The sequence below is a fragment of the Octopus bimaculoides genome, chromosome 9 (assembly GCF_001194135.2).
Source record: "Octopus bimaculoides isolate UCB-OBI-ISO-001 chromosome 9, ASM119413v2, whole genome shotgun sequence".
Classification (NCBI taxonomy): domain Eukaryota; kingdom Metazoa; phylum Mollusca; class Cephalopoda; order Octopoda; family Octopodidae; genus Octopus; species Octopus bimaculoides.
Window position 1 is genome coordinate 177054 of NC_068989.1, and position 11501 is coordinate 188554.

At 33.3% G+C, this 11501-nt stretch overlaps 1 protein-coding gene across 1 annotated transcript in view; it reads left to right on the top strand.

Moving 5' to 3' along the window:
• The window catches only part of LOC106868373 (spectrin beta chain, non-erythrocytic 1), a 183489-nt gene that overhangs the window by 131980 nt on the left and 40008 nt on the right, over window positions 1-11501 (top strand). Inside the window, exons 64-73 of the mRNA XM_052970308.1 lie at window positions 562-825; window positions 1647-1793; window positions 2879-3016; window positions 3749-3874; window positions 5322-5452; window positions 6774-6960; window positions 7940-8140; window positions 9102-9197; window positions 9472-9606; window positions 10068-10250. Coding sequence (XP_052826268.1) covers window positions 562-825; window positions 1647-1793; window positions 2879-3016; window positions 3749-3874; window positions 5322-5452; window positions 6774-6960; window positions 7940-8140; window positions 9102-9197; window positions 9472-9606; window positions 10068-10250 — 1608 coding nt within the window. The remainder of the gene's footprint in view (window positions 1-561; window positions 826-1646; window positions 1794-2878; window positions 3017-3748; window positions 3875-5321; window positions 5453-6773; window positions 6961-7939; window positions 8141-9101; window positions 9198-9471; window positions 9607-10067; window positions 10251-11501) is intronic.

Sequence of the window (11501 nt, forward strand, 5' to 3'; positions counted from 1 at the left end):
TCTCTCTCTCTCTCTCTCTCTCTCTCTCTCTCTCTCTCTCTCTCTCTCTCTCTCTCTCTCTAACACTATTTTATATTTAACGTTGCCTTACATATTCCAAATTTTCATTTCCAAAATCTGTCAACTCTTTGAATTTATTAATGAGGTGGAAGTAATTTTGTTTAAACTATATTTTTACTTGAAAATATATATATATAAAAAAAAAGGGGGACACAATTGATCTTAACTTTTAAGCTTAATTTGCATGATTAACCTGCCAAATTATAAGACTTCAAATATCTTGTGTGTATTAGAAGTGTGTAGTGAGAGCTGTATTCAGTCCGCTACATCTTTTTAACTGGAATTTCTAGGATTTTAGTTTCCTGTATTCTTCTGTTTGTGTGCATCCATTTTTTATTTTTAAATGTATCACTAAATTAAGAGTGTATCCACACTTGTTCTCTTATTCACCGAAGATCTTTGAAGATGAAAGTATGAATGATTAATGTAAGTTAATTATGCATCATCTTTAATAAGAGATATGAATACATTGAAATGTAAAACAAATTTTGCTTTCTTCAGGATTCTCTATATTCTGTTGAAGAACTGCTGAAAAAGCACAAAGCCTTTGAAAAGACTCTGCATTCTCAACAAGACAAAATAGAAGACTTGAAACAATTCTCTGACAACCTTTGCAATGAGCAGCACTATGCAAGTGCTGAAATAAAGGGTTTGAACCAAGCTGTTTGTGAAAGGCACCAGAAACTTTGGACTACTTCTCAGGCACGCCACAAGACTTTAGATGATGCCCGCAAATATCAGCTGTTCTTGCGTAATCTTTATGAAGTATGTATTTTTTAATTACATTGAGTCTTTGTGCATGTGTTTATGCTTGCATGTGCACACACACACACACACACACACACAGAAACAGTCACACACACTCACACGCACACATATATATCATCATCATCATCGTTTAACGTCCGCCTTCCATGCTAGCATGGGTTGGATAATTTAACTGAGGACTGGCAAACCAGATGGCTGCACCAGGCTCCAATCCGACCTTGCAAAGTTTCTACAGCTGGATGCCCTTCTTAATGCCAACCACTCCGAGAGTGTAGTGGGTGCTTTTACTTGCCACCGGCACGAGAGCCAGTCAGGCGGTACTGGCAATGGCCACACTCAAAATGGTGTTTTTTACGTGCCACCTGCACAGGAGCCAGTCCAGCGGCACTGGCAACGACCTTGCTTGAATGTTTTTTCACGTGCCACCGGCGCAAGTGCCAGTAAGGCGACGCTGGTAACGACCACGCTCAAATGGTGCTATTTACGTGCCACTGGCATGGAAGCCAGACAGCTGCTCTGGCAATGATCACACTCAGACGGTGCTCTTAGCGCTCCACTGGCATGGGTGCCAGTCATCGAATATGGTTCAATCATGATTTCGATTTCACTTGCCCAAGCCGAGTTTAGTGTCCAATGAAGGAGAGGTTGGCATGGGTGCCAGTCGTTGAATTTGGTTCGATTTCGATTTATATATATACAGACAAATATATTTTAATGAGGTTTCTTAAATATATATTAACTGATAGTCTGAAGTAATGAAAAAAGAATAGAGCATACAGAGAATGGCCTGCTTATTAATGTTTAAAATTTAAATTCAGGTTACTAATTGGATTCAAGAGAAACTGAAAATTGCCAGTGAAGAGAACTACAAGGATCCCACCAATTTACAAGCTAAGATCCAGAAACACACTGCATTTGAGGCAGAGTTAACAGCAAATCGTAATCGTGTTGATGATGTCGTACAGGTTAGTTACAAAGTTATTTTTGACACTGACTTATTCTGTTCATAACACTCTAAGCAAAGACTGTAGTTTTTATTATCATCATATATGCACAGGCTTGGTTTTGTGGCAAGAAGCTTGCTTCCCAACCTCATAGTTCCAGGTTCAGTCCCACCGAGTGGCACCTTAGCCGAGTATCTTCTACTATAGCCTTGAGCCAATCAAAGCCTTATGAGCAGATTTGGTAAACAGAAACTGAAATAAGCCTGTCATGTGTGTGTGTGTATATATATATATATATATATATATGTATTGATTATTTCTACAAATTTAGATGTACATTATTTACATTTGACGGATATTTGTCCTCATCTTGTTTGTTGTTAACACAACGTTTCACCTGATATACCCTGCAGGCCTTTTAAGTAACAATCACTTTACTAGTATATTGGAAGATGTGTTAGAAGTATAATGTAGAAGTGTATAGAAAATTAATTCTTTTCAAAGACTGATGAAAACGGTTTTGAAGTTACAATTTTTTTATTTTTACTGCTCATGACTCTATTTTAGAATCATGTATTGTCAGCTATTAAAATAAAATTAATTTAATAAGTGTTTAACTGTTTAAATCTAGTAATGCTAACAGCAGCCTCCTGTTTATTTTACAATGAAATTCTTTGAAATTAAGAAGTCCTGAAATGTCTTTTTGTAAGTGCTCTGTTCTTCAATATAATACCATTTTCACTTACAATTGTAATATTTAATGGATATTTTATGCAACTATGAGATGTAGGTTTGAAGAAGTTGTTTCATTATGATCATCAATATTGATTGTTACTATTGATCTTCTTCCATTCAACAGTTCTGGACTGCTTTGAAAAAATTAGATTATAGTGTAAGTTATAAGTATTGTGAGCATTTTTGTATTTTAATGGTGTAACAAGACATTGCTTTCACAGTTTCGTAGAAAGATGTTCACATTAATGGCTGCATGCTGTGTCTTCATTACTTATTTCAAATTATAATCTCAGACTTAAATGTTGGTTAAGTTTACCTCTCTGTCTTCATTGATTTCTTTAAGATATGATTTATCATCTCTTGACATCTAGGAAGGAAGTAAATTGGTACAGGCTAATCATTATGCTAAAGACGAAATTGAAATTAGCTTAAAGGAATTGGAATGTTGCTGGAAAGAGCTGTTTTCAACAAGCAATAGAAAATATCAGTATCTAAAGGAAGCTTTTGAAGTAAGTACACAATAATAAATAATAATAATTCTTTTTAATTTTTGTTACAAAGTCAGCAATTTTGAGGGGATAAAATAAGTACAAGTGCTCAACTGATACACTTATGTTATCAATTCTGAAAGGATGAAAGTAAAGTTGACCCCAGAGGTATTTGAAACTCTGAAAATAAGGCTGGAAGAAAAGTCACTAACCATTTTGTTCAGCTCCCTAATGCCTCCTAAATAACAATAATAAAAATAAATTTTAATTCTTAAAATTACAAAGTATAATTTTTATTCTTAATTTTTAATCTTTAATACTTAATTGTATTGCTTATTTTTAAAGGGATGTAAAATTGGATATATAATATTTTGAAATTGAACCTGAAGATGTGTTGGAATAATTGTAAATCTGACAATTGCATATATGTATTTATATATGTATATGTATGTATATATATATAGGTACACAGTTGTGTATATGTATATATATTGTAATCTTCCAATACTGAAACACATGTAGTTCCTTCGTATTTAATAAATATAAATATTAACTAAAGTATGATATAATTAATGAAGTATATTATATACCCAGCTGGTAATTTTGGTTATATCCTTTTAGTATTATTTAGTGATGTGCAAACTGGTCAATTTTCTGTTGTTGTTTCGATATTTAAATTTTTTGTTGTTTCAAGTTTGAATTTGTTTGTTTCTCGATATCCTAATTTCATGTTTATCTTACTCTGTTTAACAGGCTCTAACAATAAATCGTGACTTGGATGATCTCAATCAGTGGCTGGATGAAACGGAGAGTCAACTGACCTCTGAAGACCATGGCAAAGATTTAGTCACTGTCACCATGCTTATTAAAAAAAATCAGGTATTGATTGTCATCATCAGTTTTATCTCTGTTATAGAATGTTCATATTATTATATGTAATAAAACTATTTATGTTCATAGAGGGCTTAAGGCACAGGTTTTTTTCTAGTTATTTCAGTTTATGAATTGCGAATAGCTTGAGGTGAACTTAGTAATTTATTGCAGCTAGACAAAAAATTTTTTAACATGACGAATGTAAACTTCATTGATGAAGAAATATTTCTTCAAGACAATTGGTTAGTTTTGTAAAAGTTTTAATGAATTGATCACATGTTAGTAATTGTTATCTGGATTGCTAATGCATAAACAATAATTAATTAATTAATTAAATATGTAGTCAAATCATGTAATTACTTTCATTTCTCATACTTGTGAAATGCACTTTAGAACAGATTTAAAAATTGATTTTCTTTTTTATTGAATGCAAATCTATTTCCTACCCATCACATTTGTCTTCTTTTTGTACAATCCACTGAAATCCTCTACCGTATGTTCTGGTGTTATCCCAGAATATTGAGAGATAAAGGATTGATACATTATTTACATTTGACTGATATTTGTCCTCATTTTGTTTGTTGTTAACACAACGTTTCGGCTGATATATCCTCCAGCCTTCTTCAGGTGTCTTGGGGAAATTTCAAACCTGGATTCTCATTCCTAAGGTATTTTTCAATGTTATTATTATTGTTATTATTATTATTAGTGTTCAGGTCACTGCTTGGAATCAAACTCGGAATCTTGGGGTTAGTAGCTCGCGCTCTTAACCCCTACGCCATATGCCCATGGGCTACTAACCCCAAGATTCCAAATTCGATTCCAAGCAGTGACCTGAACACTAATAATAATAATAATAATATCAAAAAATACCTTAGGAATGAGAACCCAGGTTTGAAATTTCTCCAAGACACCTGATGAAGGCTGGAGGGTATATCAGCCGAAATGTGTTAACAACAAACAAGATGAGGACAAATGTAAATAATGTACAGAATTCCTCATCTCTTAAATATAGAACTGTAAAGGATTGATATTTAGGATAGTCAGAAACTACTTACGCTTTTTTTTTTTTCTTTTCTCTTTTTTTTTTATTACTATCTTGAAACCATTTATTATTATCTGTTCTCAACTAACTTGTTATAAAGACTACTCGGTGATAGAGCTGGTCCAAATGCTTGACAGGACTGTGCTGGGTAACTCACTGTTTTAAGATTTATTCATTTCAGGATCATATTAGCCTGATATGTTTAGTAGTTAATAATACTAATAAAATACTAAATTAATTATATCACTTCTTTTGCAATATTTATCTTGTGGACAATTAACTATTTTAATTATTAAGGTAATAGAAATTTAAAAGGAACATTTATTGTAATTAGCATTTCTATTTCTATTAAGATTTTGATAATCATCATAATAGGTATATATTCACTTCTTGCCAATTGTATTTCAGCGTCTGAAGCAAGATTTTGAGAACTATAGGAAGAAAACGAACAACCTTTATGAGTCCACAAAATCTTTGAAAGAGGAAAATCATTTCATGGGCAAAGAGTTATTGAAAAGAACACAAGAAACTATTGATAGGTAAAATATAGCTGCTATTTTGTAGTAGTAGTAGTAGTAGTAGTAGTAGTAGTAGTAAACATGTCGTCTATACTTGTAATTGTGTTCATTCCTCAATATTTGCTGTAAATTCATGTTTATATTTTGCTAGCATACAAGGTGGTATCAAAAGGTTTCTGGACTAGTTTAAGTTTAATAAAAAATAACTTATTTACCTCAGTTTTAAACTCATCTCCTTTGAAACAATCACCTTGCACAGCAATACACTGGTCCCAGAGTTCCTGCCACTTTTGGAATCTGGCCTGGAGCTTGTTCTCCTTAAGCAAGTCGAGGACCTTATATGATTTGCTCTGGATCTCAACAGCGATGTTAAAATGGTGACCTTTGAGCTGCATTTTCATCTTGGGGAAGAGATGGAAGTCTGCAGGGGCTAAATCTGGCCAATAAGTTGGGAATGGAAATGATACCATGTTTTGGGTGAGAGACTGGAGTGAGGAGAGCTTGGTGAAGAATCCAGTTCTTCATGCTCCACAGCGCCAGTCATATTTGCTGAATGTCCTCCCTCAAATGCTTCAAAACAACACAGTAGAACTCTCAATTGATGGTTTGCACCTGGCAGGTGAATTCTTGATGCAAAATACATTTCCAGGTGTGATGCTTACAACAGGTCTTCCAGATCACTCATCATCTTCCAGGGACGTTTTTCTATTTTTGAAGCACTCATGCCACTCAAAACTTTGTGTTTGACCCTCTGCCTTATTGCCATAGCATGCTCAATGTCTCTGTAGCTCACTTCCCAAGTTTAATACAAAATTTCACATTGGCTTTTTTGTTCCTGTCCATGACAAAATCGATGACAACAGCCTACATGTGATCAAAAAACACAGATTTTGCAACATGTAAAGTAAACCCAAGAATGTCACTTGGCACACTGCTTCATAAAGGACGCTGCTAGCTCTCACTTTGCACGTAACTATATACTGCCATCTGCTGGTGTGCTACAAAGCTATTCCGGGACCACCTCATATAAGTGTCACATCTATGGAATTAGTTCTTCCTGAGTATTTTCAGATATTTCAGTTTATCCAATCTTCTGTTGTATTCCTTCTGGATTTGAAATCATCGTTATTTAATGTTTGTTGCCCATGCTGGCATGGGTTGGACTAATGTTTACAGCACCTAGGTTTCCCAACCACACTCCCATTTAAGTACTAAGCTCAACATTGCTTAACATCAGTGATTGGAAAAGAACTGGTGCTTTCACTGTGATATGGTCATAAACTATAAAAGGTTAAAATATTTGATCTTTTCTAATTTCTATTTTTTTTTTCCTTCCTTTCAGGTTTGAATCATTATCAGAACCATTCAATATTAGAGAAGAAAACTTAAATGATTCTCTTCAATTATACCGTTTCTATCGGGATCTAGAAGATGAACTGACTTGGATTAATGAGAAACAGCCAATTGTGGAATCAAAAGATTTTGGTAAATCTCTCCCTGAAGTGCAGAACCTTTTGAAGAAATTCCAGGTATGGATTATTCTGTGTTAGAATAATCTAATATCTTGATAAGGCTCTGAATAATTTTTGTTTGGGATTTTATCTAATAGATGAGAACATGAAATTAGAGAGATACAAACAAGGAAATAAGGAATCAACTAAATTTGTGTATAATTGTTGAATCCTAAGTCAGCTCTGATTTAGTAAATCTTTAATCAAAGACGTTTCAGTTATGACCATCCAATCTTTTTCCTAAGCATAACATGTATGAGCCACCATTATCTAATGTGTTCTTGTTTTTACAACATTAAAGTATGACTTGAGGAGATTTGGGTGTTATTTCTAGCATATCAAGTGACCATATAGGTATGCCTCATCATTAAGTTTGTATATGATTTTCAAGTGTGGACTAATTAGACCTGTATTTTGAAGAAGCACTTAATTGGCAGATTTTAAAAGCTAAATGTTAATAAAAGCTGGGAAATACTTAAATAGTCTGGTTTTGATAGTTTAATTTGGACCCATCCAAGATTTAAAATTTTTCATTTACTTAGCACTAGAGAAACTGGAACCCAGGGTTAAATAATATGTATGCTGGAGAGTCATGAAAGAATTAAGTAAATAACTTTCAAGACTTACTAGAGACCATAGTCAGAACTTTGTTTTCTGTAAAGTTAGGTGGCTGTGAGAGAGATCTTCACACAATTGGTAGGTTAATGCAGCTGAGGTAATTATACTCAGTAAGCTTCCTGCTTGTTCTTTAGCTTGGTAAATTGAGACAAATAAAACTGGGTGTCTCACTGAGATGAAATGAAGAACTTGCTGCAGATAATATTTTGTAATTCATGAGCTGGGAATTAAACCTCATTTACTAAGCTTCTGTCTGGAAATTTAGATTCTGTTTTAAGATTGTATTTAGTAAAACAAAGTGTATCTTGTTATATCTTTATTGGATGCTGAAATGAAAATTCTTTGAAGTTAAAACACTAATAAACCCTGTATTTTGTAGGCTGTTGAGTTTGAAATTATTGGCCATGAACCTTCCATTGAAGCTGTTGCAACAACTGCTCGCAATATGTTGAAAAGTAACCATTTTGAAGCAGCTGATATTCAAGCTCGGATTGATAATCTTCACATCAAACTTCAGCGACTTAAAGAATGCGCTTCTGTACGAAAAATAAAACTTCAGAATTCTTTGGAAGCACAGAAAGTAGGTTTTTTTTTTGTTTTTTGTTACTTTTAATATTAACCTTTGAAGAACGGTTCAAATTTTGCTCCCAAGAAACCTAGTATTTGCTTAAAGTTGGGTATGTTTGGTCGTATGAAAACCTCCATGTCATACACAAGTCTTGTTTTCATCTCATTACTTTTTTTAATGATAACATTGATACTGTTTATTACTGTTATATATATGAGTCAGTGTGTTGGCGTATGAGGGATGTGAGTACTTTCATGTCAATCACCCATGTTGCTTGTCTTGAGGCACTCCAGAGTGTGAGTGTGTGTGTGTGTGTGTAGTAGTAGTAGTAGAAATATCTTCCTAGATGTAGGGACAGCACTTTATTGTGAAGAGAAAGCCAGTGTTTGAATTGAATCCTTTGCTATGTTGAGTATGTGTGTTTCTTAGATTTTTACCATTAATATGGATCTCTTCTAACATTTGTGGCAACCTTGAAGGTTCTAATTGTGTGCTTGGATGGGTTCAGTACGATAATGTTTTTTTTTTTTGTTTTTGTCATCTGTAGACTGTTTAAAGAAATTTTCACAGCTCTATTGAAGAATGTTTTTGAGATCTCTGTTCATGGAGTTAGTGTAGATTTGATATGAATTATCTAGATTGCATGTGACAATGATTGTGTAGGGAAGATTAATGAAAGGTGATATCATGTGTGTAGGGGCTGGTTTTATTGAAGTAGATCGTTGAGAGTGTAGGGAGACAAACCACAGCCTAATGACTGAAACAAGTAAAAGAAAAGATTTATCAGTTTTCTCTACAAGGTATTGGTCAGGCCAAGACTTTAGTAGAACACTAGAACACTATGTTAGATGCTAAGCCATAAGACTGAATCTGAGACCACCTGATTCTGCAGCAAATTTAACTGCACAGGACAGTAATTTTTGTTAAGGTAATTTAAACTGAATTTATCATTCTCTTGTGTTCTGTAATACAGTTTTATGCTGAAGTGGATGAAGCTGAAGCCTGGATGAAAGAGAAATTACCACTTTTGACAACTTCTGATCTTGGTGTTGATGAAGATTCTGTACAGGTATCTATGCTTATGTGTCATTTAATTTATCACAAATGTTGCTTTTAATTAATCACTGGAAAAACTGAACTAATTTATCTGAAATTATAGTAACTTATGACAGTGTGAGTCTGTTATTGAATGCGTGTGTGTTTAGATAGGTCTCCAGCCTATCCAGAAAAGAGGTAATAACTCCAGCTAAGAACTGACTTAGACTGTGATGACTTACCCAAACCATATCAGCATGGAAATCACCAAGTGATTTTAATTGTAATTTTTAATTGTTATATTTTAGATCCTGATGAAGAAATTAGATGCTCTTGAGAGAGATATTGAAAATTTCAGTAATAACATTGGTGAATTAGCTGCTGTTCGACACAGTCTTGTAGACAGAGGACATTATGATGCAGAAAACATTCAGAGGTACCAGGTAAGAAAGTGTTGTATTCTTCATATTATCAATGATTTTTTTTCTATTAAGCAAGCTAGAATAATACAAAAAAGAAAGATCTGACATTCAATGAATGTGCAAGTTATGTGATGCCATTGTAAATATTAAGGGTTCTGATTGAGCAAACGTATTCTAACAGTGACTGTCTTATTCTGTTATTTCAGGTTTCATATATTTAATATGCGATAGATATCATACATTTAATACTACATCATCAATGTAGCCAAGATGTCATTTTTATAACCCTAACCCTAACCTTAACCCTAACCCTAACATCAACTCTGAATTCCAATCCCATCTCAAAATATTTCAGGAGCAAAATGTCTTAATTGCTTAAGGAATGAAACCTTGTCTTAGAATTGGACAAATTATGCTTTGTTAAAATAGTTTAGAAATATCTATTATATTGAAGAAAAATGTTTTTTTTTTTATCTTTCAAGGAAAAAATAGAAACCATGTATAGCAACCTGCAGGATTTGTTGACTCAAAGACGTATCAAACTAACAGAAGGCAAGCAATTTTTTGAATTTCTTAAAGATGTTGAAGAAGCTTCCAGCCGAATCCGTGAAAAGGCTGCCATTGCCACCAGTGAAGATTGTGGTCAAGATTTGGAACATGTTGAAGTGAGAATGCTTTTTTTTTTTTTTTTTCTACACCTAAATTTATACATCAAAATTAAAAATTCTGATAGTGTTTTGTATATTTAACAACTTCATTGTAAGGATTGCATAATTGGTTGCTTGCTATCCAATGTTGAAACAAATTGTGTATTTCTGTGGCCCTTAACTCTACCTTGAGAAATTACATCAAAGGAAAGCCTCTATGAAGACATAAAGAAATAATGACAGGGAAGTGGCATATATTAATGATTCATCTCGTTTCACTGATATTAGATTCAAACAGAATAACAAATATTGCTTCTACCACTAGAGACACTGATAGCATCAAAACCTGCAGGAATCAATCGGCTGATAAAAAGAATGGCATATTCTGTATATAGATTATTGATTATTGTTCTTAATCAAACTTTTCATAATTATTATTACACTTATTGTTGTATATCAGTATCCACTGTTTAAATTTCATTTGTAGTAGGTAAAAAATGCATACCAGTCATATTCTTCTCTAAAGCATTTGATCTTAAGAATATCAGATTAGTGAGGAAATTCATTTTTAATGCAGTTATGTCTCAATTCTTCTATTAATGACTCTATTGATCTATGATATTGTCTTGCTCTTACAGCAGTTCCTGTCACAACTTACTGTCTCAAATATATGGATTATACCTGCTAAAAATGATATTTTACCTTGTCCTTATACTGATCTAATTTATACTTGTCTGTACTTGGTGCTGAATAAGTGGCTTTTATCATGGTTTCAATGAAATTCCTTGGATGTAATTACTTTAGACTATGATTTGGATTTCTTGAAGAATAAAGAGGTTCCCAATTCACCCAGCATATTCACAATAAAAAAGACTCTAATTTTGCTTCATCACCACAGCTTTCTAAGTGTGAAAAAATGGATCATCTACCAGAGTTTGTATTCTCTGGCCAATTGCCATTTTACTAATCTCTCTATATAAAATTCTTTGTCTCTGTCTGTTCCCAATGCATTCTCAAATGGCTCAACCAAATCAAATCAAATTTTACATGGGAACAGTATCAGACTCTGTGAGTGTCAGCATATATATTTTTTTTTCATTTGGATTAAAACAATACAACATTGGCACTGGTTCAGTATTACATGTCAAAAGTGAAAGAATAACATCTATATTGTAATGTGATATATTGTTTCACTTTTTCACTTTTAATTCCAATTGTATCCTATACAAGACAATGACCTCAAACTAAGTCATTTTATGTCAACCATAC